Consider the following 19,488-nt stretch of genomic DNA (forward strand, 5'->3'; position numbering starts at 1 on the left):
GCATAAACCTAGCTTACGCTAAAAATGCGTGTTTGTGTTTTCTTGTGCACACGTGTGCCTGCAGCATCTACTTAGAATAGGATGCAGTACCTGCAGTATTTTGGCTGTGGAGAAGCTGACTTTCAAATTACTAGTACAAGTGCTGTGGTTTAGGAGGTGGGGTATGGTGCTTCTTTAGCATGAAGACCGTACAACAGCGTCTCTCAGAAGATCTGAGTTCACGTAATGTCTATTTTTTTTTCTTCATTTGAACCTAGAATTACAAGGACAAAGTATGAAAGTTACGTCAGAAGGAAATCCAAATGAGGTGAATTGTGTTATGCGTTGTGATTCATGACATCTGAGTGGAGCGGGATGGATATTTCTTTATGGGTGGTCTTGGCTTAGCTTTAGCAGGACAGGTAATCCCACTCTGGCTGCCTGTGATGTTATTGTCCTCTCATGCATTTTCTTCAAGGTTTTGGTGCACTGCAGCCCTGAGTTCTCTCAGACGTGCTGCATTGATATTCAGGGCCTGTTTCTGATCCCCATCACTGCTCTCTCTCTCTCTCTCTCTCTCTCTCTCTCTCTCTCTCTCTCTCTCTCTCTCTCTCTCTCTGTAGAGCTCCCTCCTTCAGAAAATCTCTTGGTTTTCCTTCCTCATCTAAGATTAATGATCCTAATAGATGTTCTTGCCTGTATTTTCCACACCCCACCATATGCTTTTTCACAAAATAACAATATTGTATATGAACTTAGCACAAACTCTGCCTGTGAACACAATAATGTAAAGGGCTATATAAATCTGTACAATACTACGTATATATACAATACGTCCTTTTTTAATGCAATTGGATGAAAAATGATTGCAGACTCCTTTTAGATGACCAATTCACCTACACATTATACATATAGTATTTACTTCAAGGGGGTCCACTGTGGTAAAGTGTCCAGGTCGACACGTGGTGTCTCAGATAAATCCTTGTTAAAAAGGGTTGTTTAGTGTCGTTGAGGTTAACAAGCGAGCAAGTCTTAAAGCTTGACATTAACCATGACAGAATCTAAGCCCTTGAAAAGCCACACAATATCCCTGTTTTTCTCCGTATGCTGAACACTTCATTTTGAGACTCAAAACAACCGAGGACTTTCTCCTTCTCAAGCGGAACCATTGTGCTGCAGCTCCCCTGTACGACTTCCATAATACCGTAGGTATTTCGGCTTCTGCTAGATGTGCACCGCTCAGCTCTCTTTAACCTGTATTTAATCTAGTGGGGAAATCCTAAAGTGTATGGGGAAGTGCTGCTAGTGTAACATCTGATACGTACATAATACACCTGAGACACAACAGGGGGTAGAGAGAGAGTGTTGCACCGAAAGAGAGGCGTGGGGGGGAGGGGGAGGGGGGGTACCAATTTGACACAGTTTGACATAGCAAGGCTCCGGATTCCCTCCTCCTCCCAATATCCGCGCCGTGACAGGACGAGATGCGGGATGGTGAAGTGACGGCAGCATGACACAAGGCCGCTGTCCTCTCCTGCCGAGGAGGCCGGCTTGAACAGAGCAGGTGTGTTTGTTGTGGACGTGAATTTGTACACAGGATACTCAAACGCATGAGGTCCATGAGGTCCCGCAGCCATCCTATCCAATGGTTTGCATGTGTGGTACAAACACAGGAACAAGGCTGACAAAGCACCGTGTCCTTGAAAGCCCCCCCTTCCTTTTCACATATAGGCTCACCCCTCTCTTTCTGTCCCTCCATCGCTTGTTGCTTTAATCTTTCTTGTTCCAGCATATAGTCTTTTATAAAAATGTAACTATTCTTTCTATTACCCCCGTTTCTGCACTCCTCTTCTTTCCTGGACGTCCTGCTCTGCTTTGAAGACAAAATGTCAGAAGAAGAAGCAAAAGAGAAATGCAGGAAAAGAGGTGTTTAGATTATCTCTGGGATCTGCTCCGTTCTTTATTTGCTTTCTCCACGCCTCCAACCTTTCATCTCTCTCTATCGACATCCACCCATCGTTTAATGTATGTCTCTATCCCTCAATCCAGTAAGAGGATAGCTTTGTCAAGTGAAGAGCAGCCTCCTTTGCTATGCAGCACTGTGCGCGCACACACACACACACACACACACACACACACACACACACACACACACACACACACACACACACACACACACACACACACACACACACACACACACACACACACACACGCTCACCCCTGCCGCCTGCCGACATGGTACTGGCTGTGCATTGAGGCAGCCCCAGCTGAGGCAGTAGCAGTGAGTGTGCAGCTCAGCGAGTCTCCACACACACATGCACACCTACACTCACTCACACACACACACCTACACGCACACACGCACGCACACACACACTGCACACCACCGTGGCGGTTAGTCCGCTGCCGCATGTGCCGTCGCAATATCGTTTTGAGGTGGGAGGATTTTTTCCACGTCACGCTGATGGTGGTGATAACCTTGCTGCCATGTGAGTATACCCTGTGCGAATAAACCAACAGCTCGTCTGATTGCCAGTTTTCCTTAGTTGCTTTTGATTGTGTCGGTGCGAATCATCCGCATGGCTCTGGGAGGCTGCGATGTGTGATTATCAATCTGTACACGTTGTTCCATGCATGCCCCTGGCTTGTGGGTGTGAATAAAATGGATTCTATTTTAGCCGTGAATCGGTAAGAGCAGGCAGTGAAGAGGCAGGTGGTCCGTTAGGGAGGAGAGACGAGGAAGAAGATCCACGGTAGAAATATTTCTTCTGCTGAATGGATTCCTGTCAGGAGATATGTTTGCCTTGTCTGCACCTTTATATATTATATATATTATATATTTATATATATACAGTATCAGTCAAAAGTTTGGACACACTTTCTCATTCAATTGAATGAAACATGACTGATACTGTAGATGTAAATATAACATATGTGTGTGTAATATAGGTCATATATCATTGTGCATGTGGTGTTGATCCATCGTGTCAAATGTCAATGTCAAACCATTTTTCGGGGGGAGAAATCAAATCCCCTTCCTCTAAATGGAGATGTTTTGTTTCACACCTCCCCACTCAGTCAGGCCATCTGTTGGCCGCGTGCACTCTGCGGGTCTCTTCTCTGTCACACTTACTGGTTCTGTCACGGCAGCAGGCTGCGCTGCCGTGACTGATCATGTGTGTTTGCTGGCTAGCTGTCTTCGCCGCATTAGCTAACTGACAGTGTGGCATGGTGAATTAACAAGGAACATTATCACCTCTCATACTCTGTCTGCTGTGCCGGATGGCTGGCTCCATGGCTGATTGAAGTCAGTGGCCAGCCAATTGGTAACTTCACTGTTTTTTTAAATTTTTTTAAACATACTTTCTTGCTGGTCTGATCAACTGCCTGATCATCACACCAACTGTTGCACGGGGTCACTGGCTTGCTGTCTGGTTTGCCGACTTTTCAGTCAGTCCAGTAGACAGCCAGCTAATCGCTGTGAAACCAAAGAAGAAAAAGACAACCGTCCAGCACAACTGGGCAGTGGCTGAAACAACCCGTCAGCCATTTGTCATTCAGTTATTAGAGAATTGATTCGGTCATTTAGTCAGTCAGCCACGCTGTTGGAAAGGCTGTCGTAGAGAATTGATTGTGCCTGTGTTGGCACTGGGATGATTGTGTGACCCCAAACATCCGTTCTGCTTGCACCAAAACAGCCGGACAGCGGAGCTGAACTCAGTGTCGGCCCTCTTTCTGTCTCCTCCTCTCATACTCTCACTGCCTCTTTTTGTCCAACTGGACAGAAATACAGGTGATGAGATGTTAAAGTAAGCACAAAGGAGAACACATACGACGATGTATGCACCAGCTGTCTCATTGTCCATTTCAACTTCTGAACCTTAAACCCAATTTTTGATATTTAAAGTGTATATTTTATGATGTTATAAGATGGACAGAGCAGCAAACTACTTTTGTTTAACCTAAGGGGAGACTACAAATATATAAAGTAAAGTTAGCATGTGTACTTAGACCAGTCCTTTACTTTCAGTTTGGAAACAACAGGTTTCTCTCTTCCACCCGAATGTTTTGACACAAACATGAACATTCTACATAGAACAGAAAATTCCAGAGGGAATCCATACCTTCCTGCGCTCTGTCTCATCTCCTATAGTCAAGAAGAGAGACTCTGTTAGCGTCGCAGTGCATGCGGTTTTGCTTCGTCATCATCACCTCTGTGTAGCACAGTGACAAGCACAACGCAGACAGTCATTTGCCCACAAAAAAAGTGTGGGTACAGTAAGTATTAATTCATTCTTTCCTGTCGGTAATAACAAATATTATTTGGATTTTGGCTCATTTGGATTTTGTAAGCTTGCGTACCAGTGGAAGAATTCCTAAGAAAATAGAGGAGCTGAAAGAAAAAGAGAGGTGAGGAGGCAAGAGAATGGAGCACAGGACACAACTGATTAGTACCTGACAAGCTCAGTTTAAATGCAATTTGTATTCCTGATTCAAATGCAATGGGGATCTCAAATCTTAGGAAATAACTTACAAATGTATAGTATTTATTTATATAGATTTTAAAGCACAAAAGAATGCTATTTTGGATTATTTAAAAAAAATCAATTACATGGAAAGTACTGTATTAGAAAAATTCTTTACATTATTTTGATCTTCTCTTGCTTGCTTTCCCAGAGTTTTGTCCAATGGTTCAAAAATAAAAAGGTTCTTTTGGGATCTGAGACATGTGAAATGCATGAACATAAGATTCTTTACAGACAGGGTTAAACCTACTGCCTGCATTCACGTGACACTGACACCCACTTGCTTTGAGTGTTATGTCACATTGCTCAGTACCGCAACAAGACGCTATATTTTCCTTCTAATAACAGGACTTTGAGTTTCAGCCATTGGCGGAAAATCTGATCTGAGTCTTGCACATGAGTGTGCATGTTTCAGTGATTCAAAATTTTAACCTGCCTCTATTCCTCACCTGTCACTCATTATATTCTGGGTGTGCAGCTTGCGGATTGGTTAAGGAAAAGCGTGGACCTTGTTAACTCTCTGCCCGATTCCCATAAGTTTGAGTTGCAGCCTACTACATCTAAGGCCATATTATGGTTCTTTAGGTTTGAGTTGATTTAATTGATCTACATGGACAAACTCAGTTTCACAGAAGTGCACAGATGCACCACATTAAATCTTGTTTTTCTATGGTAATAGATTTTTTGTTATAAGAAAACCGACTACAGCCATCTTAGTTGACTAAGAATTAAATGACTGAGAATTGAACCAAGAGGGGTCAGTCCGCAACCCAACAAATGTAGTTGAAGAAAACATAAAACAATAGAAAAAAATAACCCGATAGATATTTACTGCATCTCACCGTCCTTCAGAGACATTTTGAAGCTCTAAAAAAACTCACGCGGATGTCCCTGCAGCATCCCAGCTATCGGGTTCATGTTAGATCAAATGTCAAATGCAATTTTGATACGTACTCAGATGCACATTTGTCATTTGCTACCTATTTTTGATGAAAATAAAATTGCTTATGAGATTGAAGTGGTTTTTGGGTTGCAAATGCAACCACTATATCTATTTTTAATGAAACCACTGGGGGCACCTGAGTAAGGAATTTTCAAACCCTACCATTAGCTGAACATATATTTTTAGACAATACACGTTGCAGTGTAATGGTTTGCATTTGGCTGTGCTGGTATTGGCTATGGTTTTACTATCCCCACTTTGAAATGGTCAAATACAGGAGGATGGAGCATTAGCAAACCAGGAGATCCAATCGATGTAGTTGTAGTGTAGTGCCACATTTGTGCTGCCATAATAACAGGTGTGGTGTACTGTGACCATCTTTTTGCTCATTTTAAACAATTGTGAACATGGCAGTTCAAAAACACACATTCCTGTTTCACGTTTGCACTCTTCAGGAATTTCTGAGGATTCAGTGGTGGAGATTTTTTGCGCTTGGGATGTTCTTGGCAAACGCACGTCTGTCTAGTATTTATCTGATGTGCACAAAGGCTTCAGAGAACTATCCTTATTCATTGACTCGTCTTAATGTATCTCTCCCACCCTCCTTATTCGTTGGTCTTTGGTCCCCTTCTAGCACACTTAGCCTTAATGTGCTGAATTTAATTAGACCAATAACTCCCTCATGATTTCTACGGGCTCATCTGGAGCAAGGAGAGAGCAACAGCAGGGTTGGTTCTACTTTCCGGTGACCTTGCAGCAGGAAGTTAATATTTGTTGTGTGTGTGTGTCTGTGAGCGCATGCATAGGAATATGTGCTTGTGAGCCTGTGCTTTCTAAAACAGATGTATTAGAAAGCACAGGGTCTGCATTCTTGCTTATACATAAATGTAAATGCATGAATGTGTTAGTTTGTATGTGGTTCACATACAAACTGTATGCACATTAAGTTATATGTTGAATCATCTAAAAAAAAGTACAGCTGGTTCTAATTCAAGAGAAAAATGGGATAAGTGTGCTCTGGTGGATTAAAACAGCCAACAATAAATCTTTTGTAAGCCCTCTCTTTTGTTCTATGAGTTCATAGAACAAAATTCGTTTGGGCTCGTTTGTTGAGACTTTCTGTACTGCGCAAATACTGCGGCCAATGTTACGCAGTTTAAGTCATCTCCCTGTAGACAGATGAATTAAAAGTTAGAATAATATCCTTCACATTAAGTACAAAACTATTTCTGTTTGAAGTCTATCTTTCTGGGCCGTATGCCTGATGGCCGATTTTTTTTTTTAGTTAAACCTTGAAACCCCAGTATCAGTCCCTTTCTTCATGGGCCTAACCAAAGGTGTAGCAGTGGCGCAGATGCACCCTCGGTGCCAGGTTTGTTTTCTAGATCTTGTTTAGAGGTTAGTCCTGCATGCTCGGTGGCACCGACAGACATGACTCACAAACACACATGAAAACTCATCCAGCAAAGGATCCTCACTCTAAATGTCCCCATAGGTCGGCAATGAGGCAAACCAAGTGGTGTTTGTTTGTGTTAAACAGCTGAAACTATTTATCAGTGGGAATTTTCAAGTGTGTTATCCAGTTTTTCCCACTAATTTGTATTGGGTTGTACTATGCACCAATCTTTTTTTTTGGACAAAGTGGACACTATTCTTTTTCTCCACTCCAATCGTGGAAGGGACAGCGCAATGCAGTGTCTCTTTGTCTGCTTCAGAAGTCATTAGACCATGCATGCACATTTTGTGGCACAAGGGGGTGGCGGGGTGGGGGGGGTTGTATTGTGCCTTTTTGTCTTTGGACATGCTGAAAAGTAACAGGCTGTCATGCAAAATAAGGAACAGATGAGTGGTCTGAGGTCAGGATCCTGCCCCACTGGGGCCTACAAATAGAAGGAGATGAGTATCGAGCTCTTTTTGTTTTAAAAACCTGGGTTTTGTTTTAGTTGACACAGATGTATATCATGGAGATTACAATAAATAATCCTAACATCAGTCGTTAATAAATGTGGGCTGAAAACACGCAATTTGTTTTGAATGCAAAATGTGTGTATTCTCATGCAAGGCCGTGGGGATTTATTTTTCTACGAGGGTGAGATCATTACTGAACTCCCTTCTTCTTTCATCAAAATGTACTGTTGATAACACGTTTACCAGCTGCACACGACACCATGTGCAGGACATAAACCCCTAAGTACATGCTTTTGGGATCGTCCAAGCCTCAGTGGCATTACTGATGAGGAAATGCCCAATTTCAGACTGTCTTTGCACCTGCTAATGTGACTATTCGTAGCCTTAATTACATCATGACCTCCGTGATATGGATTTAACCCAACACCAGCATTTACCAAGTTAAATCCACAGCCTCTGCCTCATTACACAAAAGCATTCAGCAACTAATTGGATGATGACTCGGTATGTTTTGCGCGGAACTTTAGAGGTTAGAAGCCGTCTGAAGTAAGTGTCCCTCTGGGCGCCATGTGGACTGCACCATGTGTCATACTGTGTGTGTGGATAAGGAAAATCCCCACGAGCATGTGTGTCATCCTCTTGTTTGTTGTATCATTCCATGATGTGAGTGAATCTAGTGGTGAAAATGACTACAACAGACTCATCATAGGTCAGGTCAAGTGAGGTTACGACACAGAAGCTAAAAGTGGGAGAATGTAACATGGAAGGCGTGAAAGTTGTCATTTAAAATGGGCAGAAGTGGAAAAACATCTTCCAGGCCCTGTGTTCATACATTTCTTTCTAGTCCAAGTCTAATTTGTAACATGCAGAACAGCCGATGTGTATTATTTTGAGGGAATTTCCTTTGTTGATTACGCTGTGAATTTAAATAAACACATCACGTTATGACAGCGCGATTAACAAACTGAAATCCAACGTGCAACCATCCAGTTACAGGTTTCCCCTTTGAGCTGCAGTACCCCAGATTACTGCAGTAAATAAATCGTCTCTGTGTCATGATAGTTGTTTTCTCTTCATTCCTCATTGTCAGCATAACCTGCTTAGCTGGTAATATTTACCGTGCTCAACATCTTAGCAGGTTTGTCAATACGAGACAATGCTGGATTCCTTAATGGCAATCCATCATATAGTTAAATCTCTGAAACCATGTCACTACTGTGGTTACCAAAAGAAAAACAAATCTACAGAAGATGCCGATTGTTATATTTTCATGTATTTTTTCTATTTTTTCTCTATCTGTCATGTTCTTTGTTACAGGAGTTTGAGATCAGCAAAGACTTCACTTAAGACATCAAAATCCAGAGGTCATTGTTAAGGATGGTGCGCCTGAAAAGATAGACATACATATGCTCTTGAATTTGTAGGTTTTTTTTTTTATTCATGGCGTTCTATTACCAATTACTGGAGTATTTATTAATTAGTAACAAGAAATGTTTCATAAAACTAAATAACAGCAAAGATTTAGAGGAAATCATTGAAAATAGGAAAAAAAAATCCATTCATTTTATTCCCCCAAAGTGTATCTTTTCCGACGGTTCCCCTCCCCTAAATTCTAAGAAAAGGTGAATGACAACTAGAGGCTGTGCTCCAGGGTTTATGGGCTCACCGTCATTTGATTGGAGAACCCATCAGCAGATAACAAAACTGCTCAATGACTGTAAAGGATGATCTCCCACAGCAAAACCTCAGCCTCTGAAAGCCATCATACCACTGTTGAGCACTAAATCACTTCGTACTATTAGATCATTATATTTAAACTATATTTGGTTTAACTTCCATGCTTAATACCAAATGTAGCTTGGGCGAGTTGAATATTAGTAGAAATCCTCAAAAAAGGACAGGACAAAGACGCAGTTGTACAAAGAACGAAGAGCAATGTTAATGGAAAATGACACCGAGGGGAGAGGAAAGGTGACATCTTTACACTGCAGAAACAAGGAAGGAAAGTGAGTGGATGGCAGAGCCAGTGGAACTAATAACTATTTGTCGTCTGCGGAAGAAGTTTCTTCATGGATGTGAAAGATATTTTGGGTCCAATCGCGGGCTTCTCTGTTTGAACAAACGAGTGATAACGCCGAGTTCCTCACCCTCTCACAGCTCCAGCGTATCACCTGCTCGTACGTTCTTGCGCCTCAATTTCGCTCAGCAGTGACACACCTCAGCCCCCCCCCACACCCCTCCTGAGGCTGTCTGGGTTTCTTGGCCAGCTGCTTTTGTCTTAAACCCCCTCACTAACTAAAAGCAGACATAGGCTAAGCTCACACACACACGCGTATTCATGCCTCGTTCTCATTTCTGACTCATTCCTCTCTCTCCCTTTTCTGCTCTCGGCTTTGTATTCCCCTCAGCCTGAACCGTGTTAGAGCTGCAGTCCCCTTTGGTTCACCTGCATTGGTTTTCCAAAATAACCTTCTTCTTCGTCGGGGTCAGTCTGCTGTTCTTAGTTAGCGTGGCAGCTGGTCTCAACTTAATTAGAGAGCACTGATGGTGGCTGAAAGAAGGCTCTCCATGTGGTTGTTATGTAACAATTCACCTCAGAGATAACATCAGTTAACGCGGAAATTCTCGCTCTAGATGTGTACCCTTGGATATTGCAGTGCAGTATAATGCAACTGCTGCCCAATGCGTGCATGCATGCGTTTGGGGAAAGTGTTGTGAAACTGCATATTCAAATTTCTGAAACTATTGCAGTTTAGTGCAGGTTTTAGGAAATGTACGTTAAATGCTCCAAAATTGTAAAAATAATAATAATGTGTCTTCTCAAGCAGCATTGAAACATATATACAGCATGTTCTTACATGTTATTTAAACACTCTGCTACGTGCATTGTGACACCAGCGGCGTTAGTTCAAGAAGTGGAAATACAATTATAAGAGCAGTCCCTATGTAATATGCTCTAATTGCTACCCCAGGGAAGCTTTTATATGTATTTCTGTCATTGGTCTTTTAATTGTCATCACTGAGGATTTGTTCCTACACACATAAACACCTTGTTAAAGTAATCTAATGCTCTGGAAAATGTTTTGAAATGAATATCTTCACGTCATCATACAAACCCACGAGCATTTGTAAGCCTGTCGTGTTCTAATTGGATGGCACCGGCGCGCAGAGCAGCTCTAGCGTCAGTAAGTGCTGACGCACTACTGTTTGTCACAGGCAGGGGGAGCTGCACGCCAGCGCTTCTGCTGGTGGTGCAGTGGGCACAGCTCCCACCTCTGCTCTTCCTCACTCTCGCTCAAGGACATTTTGAGACAGACACACGGAAAACGCGCCCCGGCTTCTCTCTGTGTGAAGGACAACGAACTACCTACTTCTTGTCAGACCAGAAACTTCTCATCAAAGAGAGCAGCAAATATTGTAGAGCAACAACACATGGATACGTTGTAATCAAATGCTGGGATGCTTACATCGATGGATTATGTGTGACTCTCCTCCAGATGGATAGGAGACTGTGGTGATGATGTCATCAAGACACAATTTATTATTATTATTATTTTTTAAAAACAAAAGCATGTGCACTCAACAAACATGTCCTCGTTGACCTGTGCAACCTCTATTTTCTAATGGTATTTGAAATGCTTAATGATTTTATCTCAGTGCATTCAGCTTCTCTTTTGACACTAAAGTTTGTTGTTTAGTTAAGCAAAAATAAGTAGGGGAGAGCGAGGCATGTGTGTACTGGAGTGTTACTCGTGCCATTGTAGCACTTTCAATTCTTTCAACTTAATCTGCGCTAACTGTTCATTTCCACCTAACTGAATAAAGCAATACCAAATAATGAAAATGTTAAGTTATAGTTAAAACCCCAAGTCAACTAAAAATGAGACAAAAGAGTTGCTTTACCACAAAAACAATTTATTTAGAAATAATTGTGTCTGGCTGTGTTTGATGCTGCTGCTTTTTCTTTATCTTAGTAGCCCTTTTTTGTATCTCAGCTGTAGCAAATCTCTCTTTGTTTTGTCAGCGGTCACACGGCAAACACTGCAGTACGGTGGTCAGATGGTGTTGGCATCTGGCTGTGCAGTTTCAGGTTTTAATCCAGTCTCCATATGGTATTTGAGTTCATAAAGTCCAATTAAGTATTTTCGCCCTTTAGGTAAAATGATGTTAGTTTTTGCAAAAATCTATGCTTTTTCCTTATGTCTTTGATCTTATGTTACTTATTACTCACTGTCAACCCATGGGGAGCGTGCCTACAATTATGCAGACAGACTGGCATGTAGGCAGGGAGGTAGGCAGAAGAATAGCACAGCAGGGAATAGAATAACAGGATGACAGATTGGTGGGACAGACAGACGGGTATGAAGACAATGATGGAAGTATTGGAGACAGGAGGATTTTCACTAGATGATAACAAAATTATGAAGCGCTCCGTATCCCCAAAACTTAGGCAAAAGAAAGTCACTCACTATTGGATGTTCAAACTATTTAAACCTTGAGGAAGAACCATTTTGACACACTGCTTTCATCGTGGTTTTTATCTGTGGTTGTATTTGAACAAAAGCTATACAGCTGCTTTTCTTTTCCAAGAAAATAGGAAAAAATCTATTCCATCGATTCATGTATGAGTTTAAGTGTGTGTGTGTGTGTGTGTTGACATGATTTAAAAAAGGAAGATATTAATTTACTCAGTTCAGGCATCAGTCGCGCATTAGACTACTAATTTCCCTTTTGCCTTCTTATTTTTATGCTTACCCCTCTTTACTCCATCATTCCCTTTAGATGAAAGATAGGCAACACTACCACCAGCCAACGGGATCGTTTGCAACAGGAAACATGCCACCTTACATGGTGGTGATATGAACAGAGGCTATGAAAGCAGCCGCTCTGACATTAGTAAAAAAAAGATGCATTTCATTCCCCCGATTATGTTTTTATTTTATATTTTCATAGTAGAAGTATGTTATGTTAAAGTATGAATCCCTCAGCTTGGCTTGCTGATTTGATCAGAAAGATTATATCTTTCAATATTGTCAGTTCTTTGGGAAAAACAAACATTTGCCCTTTGCAAATGCTATACAGAAATGTTTAGCAGGTTTGTTAGTTGGGGCTTGAGAGGGGAGGACTAAGAGGAGACTGGGTCCTGTGGAGTTACAGATGTATTCACGTGAGGGCAGGATCCAGAGCTGTGACAAGGTTGTTGATCCCAGACGCACTATTGTTGTCTGGTGCTCATCCCCTCTGTATCGCCACATCACACTCAATAATGACCACCGGTCACTTTGTGCAGCGGTAGCAGGAATCAGAGCATGCTCCCGAAGGTCAGTGTTGCTTAGTTGTATCTGATTCTAGGTGAGCTGTTAGTGGGTTAACAGTTGCTACTTCATAGATCTACTCTGCATCATGTAACCCAACCCTTCATTGTTAACCTTTGCAACAGTGTGCCGACTTTCAGTGGCTCACATGTTCTACAATAAAACCACTTGGCTGTGGCATTAATAATTTATTCATGTCTGTGTTACCTGGGCATTCGACAACATTTTTACTGCAAGGTCAGACAACCTAAACTCTATTATCTTTGCTGTCATTGCTTGATTTTGCTGTTCTTTTAATAAATGTAGTAGGCTTGGTGGATTTGAATACCAAGCGTTGTGTACACTCTATTGTGACATTAAGTGTTTGTTTAAATTTGGCTGATAATGAGAAAACTCAACAAAGGCTCGATCACGTTAACATGTACTGCTTGGGCTGTCTATTCTTTGGTGCTCTATTATTGTCTGAGCCTTATTAAAAAAACAACTAATACTCCCACCATTACACCGGTTGACACGTTACAATGGACCTGGGCTCTTTTATTCCTGGTGCTAAAAAACTAGAGCACCAAACCATGACTGCTTGCTTAAAAAAATAAAACTAATGGTGTCCAGTGGTTACAGGAAGTTATCTAAGATAAGATTACAGTTTCATTGTATAATTCTTTCATATTCATATCTTCATGAGCAACACAGGTGCTCGTAAGTGCCACAGACTGGTTAGCGCAGAGGGGGAGTATTACAAAAAAAAAGACAACAAGAGAAAAACTCCCATGACAGTTAACCTGTCACACTTTGAATTCCCTTAACCCACTAACTAACGCGCTCACTCTGTGCAAAGTCTCCCCTGTGAGCTGACAGTGGTCCTGAGGCGAGTGAGGGACCTGGAGGGGCAGTCACTGATGCAGGGCACTCACTTACGCCGCAGGACGAGGGAGGACCACAGGTGAGGTGGCAGCTCAGCCCAGCCTCCCTGTGACAGCGCAGCGTTACGTGCTTCCTCTCTGCTTTGTCGTCAGAGCAGAGCCCGAGTCCTCCCGCCCGCCCGCACACAACTCCTCTCCGCTCTGCACCAGAAAGGAGCATCCCCCTTCTCTCCGCCCTCCTTATTTTTTTCACGTCCCTCTCTCTCTCTCTCTCTCTCTCTCCTTCTCTGCCTCATTCCCTTCCTGGCAGTCGGCGTGTCCTCATGATGAGGTTAGCAGCACCGGCAGCAGCAGCGGTAGATAGAGACGGCCGAGCCACAGTTACTGCAGCCGGCAGCAGGAACTGCCTCTCGGCCGTGCACCATCTACCGCCGCATTCACCCCTGCCCTGAGAACGCGACACTCATCTCTTGTGCTCTCTTTCTGTGTCTTTCTCCCTCCTCCCTCACCTTCTGCCTCCTTTGAATTCCTCTCTCGAATTCGTCCCACTCTCTATCCCTCTCTCTCTCTCTCCCTCGCCATCTCTCTCTCTGTCTCTCTCTGTCTCTCTCTCTCTCTCTCTCTCTCTCTCTCTCTCTCTCTCTCTGTAGCAGTGATGGGGAGGACCACCATGTAGAGACGGAGAGGCAGCGGATGCAACAGCAGAATAGCAGCAATGGGAAGCCACTCATGGAGCGGGTCTGGACTGCAGCCGTGGTGAGCCTGAGATCTACAGGACTTGGAACCACCATCATTGCCCTTCTCAGGACCTGACCACTGGGGCTGTCCAAAGCTCACCTGGATGCTCCCCCCCCCCTTCGTCACCCCCTCCTCTCCTCGTTCTCTGCTGTTCTTTCTCCTCTGCTGTTTCCTCTCTCTAATGGTTTTGGTTTTGCCAATGTCTGACAGCCACTCCTGAAGCAGAGAAGCTGCTCGTCGATTGATCCTGTCGGACGCCCTCCCCCCCCACTCCCCTTTTGTAATCTATCTGCCCACTTTACCAACCAGTGGCATTCTTTTTCCTTTTTAGTTTTTTTTTCGGTTGTCTTTGCTTGCTCAAGACCTATTTTGGATTTTTTTTTTTTGGGGGGGGGATGAGATTGAGCTCATCTCTCTGTTGTGCAAGATTTTTGATTGATCAATAAGCAATAAGAAACACTAATCTGACTGACTTGACCAGCTGTCACCATGGGGGACATGTCAAACAGCGATTTTTATGCCAAGAACCAAAGAAACGAGGAGAACCATGCGGCGAGCTTCGGCTGCTCGGTCATGGAGCTTCGCTCGTTGATGGAGCTGCGTGGGCCAGAGGCGGTGATCAAACTCCAGGAGGACTACACGGGCGTAGAGGGGCTCTGCAAACGACTGAAAACCTCCCCCACAGAAGGTGAGCTTCAGTCCTCCTCAAGTGTACGTGCTCGGGTGTCCATTTGAACCATGTGTGCGCTACTATGTGCACCAAATGGAAGGAACTCATTCGATTGATGGTAGATTGACGTAGTATTTACTGTTGGTTGGAATATGCATCATTATTTACTCGGACGACCTGCTTTGTTCAATGTATAAGTCATTTGCGAAACCACTGCAACTCAGTAAAGCACCTGGTGAAATGCAGAAGCACATTATCAGAACAACGGACACAGGAGGGAGTCCCGATTGAAAGCACTAATGAAAAGCCTGCTAGTGTTAGACCTATTTAGCGTGTATAGACATCTTTATAAATCTTTAGGCCCCCCCACTCTCCCTATCTCCCTTCCCCATACAGCCCCCCCCCCCCCTTCTTCCTCATTCTTCCACTGCGTCAGCCAATCAGCTGTAGCCTTATTTAGGATAACGTTACTAGGGCAACACGGCAGAGGTTCTGGCCACGTGGGATGTGTTGTGTCATCCGCAAAAATGGGGTGGGCATGAGAGGAATAATAAAAAAAATCAACAATAATGATGATGAATACATATTTTTTTCTTCGGTGACACATATTTAATATTTAATATCCACAGTTCAAGTACCAAACGTATTTATTGAAATATTTGTATTTATTTATGTTTTGATCTTTTTAATGTTTAATGTTAGCCCATTCTTGACTTTTTCTACATATTGGATAAAAAGATTATTTGGTGCTTTGTTTACAGCTTCAGTACAAGAGCATACAAGAACAAACCTATGGAATTGCTCTCTCCCTCCTCCCATGATGTAGAGATCATTGGAAAGTATTCAGGCAGGGTCACCTGTGTGACATCAGAGGTAACCTGTAACCTTACTGGCTGATAACCAAAGAATATTTTATTCCCTGGTCGAGTCATCCAATAGTACCACCTCTAGGTCAGGTGATGGTAATACCTGGCAAAGTAGATAGAGAACAAAACAAAGAGTTCATAAAGAGCAAATCAAAATATAATGGAATAGAATCAAACACTAATAATGGATGCGTTGCCTGTGGCCCGTCACCATATTGTATAAGATACAAACAATACTATTTGTTGTGTGTTTGTACTAAACTAAAAGTAACTAACTATAGTTAGTTGAACCCTTCACCAGTGCCACTCTATATATAACACTATCTCTGACATTAAGGGTCTAGTTTTTTTTAAGAATAACATGTTCAAAACTCATTCAAAACCTTCAAAATGATTCATATTAAATGTTTGCAGTGCATTTTATGTTTAAGAGACACACTGACATTATTCACAGTCCAAAAGTGTTGTTCTAATAGTAAAATTGCAAAGGATGAAATACAATACATTGTATCTTGTTCTGATAAATCAACTGCTTCCATATTATTATTTTACACCATTTTCAATGGGTAAAACCTCTCAAGTTTGCCGCAGCGTGGCTGAGATCTTTCCCACCTTCTAACAAGCAGGACGCGCCTCTCAATTTGAGTAATAATTGTTCTGATTAAGTGCATTATCTCTCACTGGATCATTCACTAATTGGAAACAGAGTGATGGTATGTGCCACTATTTGTGTCACTGATCCCAGGTGTTTCTATGATAATGTTGCGTGGGCCCCCTCGCGTGCTGCCTGTTTGCTCCACAGAACATGTGTTATCTCCGAAATATGATCACGGTAATCATCCATGAAGCTTCATGTGTGGTGTGCGTAACGTGTACGCGTCCCAGCGGACTGTGGCCTTGAGCACGCTTGACCTAATGGCCCCGTATACTGTAGCCCGTGCCAGCTCTTTCATATGATACGAACAGTTCACGATTGGCTGGCCCATTATCCAGCATTAATTCATAATGGCTTCGTAGGTATAGACACACAACCAGTAAAGGGTTTGCACTCTCGACCACGGGCCATTTAGATGCATCAGGCACCACCCTTTCCCTACATCGTTGCCACAGTACATGAAACCGTACAAAAATAAAAGATGCATTTTGGAGGATGTTAAATAAGATGATCTCTAGTATTTGTGCTTTATGAGATTGAGGACTGGCATCAGCAGCCTCCACACACACAATGCACATTCTGCACTTGATGGCTTTAAAGTAAAGAGAAAAAAAAGGGATTAGTTTGGGGGGAACATCTTGGTTGTTGACAGTATGAATGTTTTAGGAAGCTCCACATTTCTTCGAGGCATTTTTTTACATTCATCAATTTTCCTTTTTAAGCTTTCATGACCCAATGCATGAACAATTTCCATACCCACTGTGATTACCTTCGGTGACTGTGGGGTGAAGAAGCTAGCGTTTCCCCTCAGGCAGCCAGCCGGGTGAAAGCTATGAGTCACTCGGGGGCCAGATGGGATGTCAGGCTACAGCTTAGTTTCCAAAACAGACCTGCGTCTCTTGAGGCAGGGGAAAGGACGGTTGGATGGAAGGTGCTCACAGTGTGACTGCTGCAAACTGTGGAGAGCTGCAACACCTCAGTGGTTCCTCTAAGTAGGCAGCGAGGAAGTGCAGGAGAGTGCTGAAGGGCAGACCATTCCTGGAGGGGTGAGAGATTAATGTTCTTTCATGTTGAGAGGAAGGGAAGGTAGTATGCAAGTTGGAGAGACTGTGCGGGGAAAAGAGGAGTAAATACAGATACACGGAGGTGAAGAAACAACAGTAAGCTTCTCAAGCAGATTTTAACTTGAAAGGAAGAGTGAATACTTTTAAAACACGCATCTAAATACCAATTCAAATTTTAATTAAGTTAATTTCAATAGAATTTTTTTGCAATTTCTTCCTTTTTTTATTACCTTATATAGTAACCTGCCTGGTAACGAGCTATTTTATTTACAACCAAGCAACCAATGTTGTATGCCCATATTTCAGGTCATATTTCTCATTGCCACTAAAATATCACCACTTCCCATTTCAGTCTTCTTTCTACCTCCACATCCTCTTCTCTTCTCATTTTTTACTGCTCGGTCTACTGATTTGACTCCCATGGCACATACTTCACCTCCACCACCTACAAATCTCCCTCAACGCCCCCATCCCCCAACCTCCAGACACTTTTACAACGACAGGTTTTGATTAAGTCCATAGGCTATGCCAATATTTCAATCACAACTAAACTATATCTCTGATGTAAAGATCTCCAACCCAATCTAATCTGAACCATGGTTGGAATAGTAGCAGTTCTCCATTATTCATCTTTCTTCAGTTATTTCAGGCTTGCATTGCTCTGAAAGTATCACACATTTTCTATGTAGAGAAATTGCAGGCTTTGTTCAGGCTTGGATGGGCGTTAAACTGTCACAGTTAAATAATCAGTAGAAAATAGGAGCAACTTTGTAAGAAATGATCTGGGTGTTTGAAAAGGCGGCTCACACAAAATCTACGGAAATGGTGCATTTCTGGGAACAGCAAATTAAATGGAAACACTTCTGCATTCTGCAGCATAAATTCGTCAATTTTCACATTCAATTTTTTATCAGTTGGATGTTTTGCTCCAAATAGAAATATTCTGCAACGCATTCAGAATTCTGCTACATCTGCTATTCATGTCTAGGTCTCATTGAAAATAGTATTTGATTTGCAAACCGTTCCTGTGAAAGAAGACTTCAAAAGGGGATATAGAAAATATGGGTTCCCACTTCCCAACTGTGTCATGGATATATCTTCTCACTTAAATCATCTTATTTCTTCCCTGCCTCTCCTTCTTGTCCCCTTCGGACCTCCTCCTCATCAACCGCTCCACCTGCCCTTCCTCTCTCTCTCTGAAGCGCCACACCTTACTTCTCTTCCATTCTCTCTCTCTCTATCTCTCCTCTGCTCCCATTTCTATTTCGGAGTACTGGTCGGTCGCTGGTATCCTAGTGGGCCAGTGTACAGCGTAGCCTTATTAGACCTGCTCTACATCTGTAACCTTCCCCATCGCCATCTTCTACTCTCACTTGAGTTACTAACAATGGACTAGTGATGTAGAAGTAGCACACCTTTTACGAACTTCATTTTGTTCCATAAACTGTTGAAATATACAGTACTGGAAGGGAATTTTTTTTTAATTGTATTATTGGGTTTTAGTATTATTTTGACATTTGGATTGTTTTCCCCTTGTAAAATACATCACACCAGGCTCTAAAAGTCTTAAGGAGTATTTGTTAGGGAATGTCCTTGCATAGTTGTTTATGGCAGTAATGAGAAGGGAATGGGGCCAAATAATACGTGAAACCAGCTATTCATCGTAGAAGGAGGTTGTTGATGGTTTTTGTGTCTCTTCGCTGAGGGTTAAAACTTGTTTATAGAAATGTCATTAGATTCCACACACGGTTACACTCTAGATGTGTCACACACTGTATGAATCTAATATTCTGTAACCAGTGATTTATATGTGACATTACATTGATGTCAAGAACATGGATGGGGAGGGATGTGTACATGGATGTGTGTGTGTTTTTTTTATGAGCGTTTGATAGATTTCTTAAAGGTCTCTAGGAAATGTTAATGTTCTCATGCTAAAACTAATTTAACTTGGTGCT

At 42.5% G+C, this 19,488-nt stretch overlaps 1 protein-coding gene across 12 annotated transcripts in view; it reads left to right on the plus strand.

Moving 5' to 3' along the window:
- Nucleotides 1-19,488, plus strand: part of atp2b2 (ATPase plasma membrane Ca2+ transporting 2) — a 92,046-nt gene that overhangs the window by 22,100 nt on the left and 50,458 nt on the right. For 5 of the 12 annotated variants that reach the window (XM_037491284.2, XM_037491285.2, XM_037491286.2 and 2 more), the window contains exons 1-2: nt 2,234-2,471; nt 14,188-14,963. In XM_037491284.2, the coding sequence (XP_037347181.1) occupies nt 14,765-14,963 (199 nt within the window). In that variant the 5' untranslated portion in view covers nt 2,234-2,471; nt 14,188-14,764. Of the gene's footprint in view, nt 1-2,232; nt 2,472-13,744; nt 13,869-14,187; nt 14,964-19,488 lie in introns of those variants that run through there. The other 7 variants (XM_062563986.1, XM_037491287.2, XM_037491291.2 and 4 more) reach the window with 5 other exon arrangements.

Source organism: Pungitius pungitius, chromosome 8 (genome assembly GCF_949316345.1).
Source record: "Pungitius pungitius chromosome 8, fPunPun2.1, whole genome shotgun sequence".
Classification (NCBI taxonomy): Eukaryota; Metazoa; Chordata; class Actinopteri; order Perciformes; family Gasterosteidae; genus Pungitius; species Pungitius pungitius.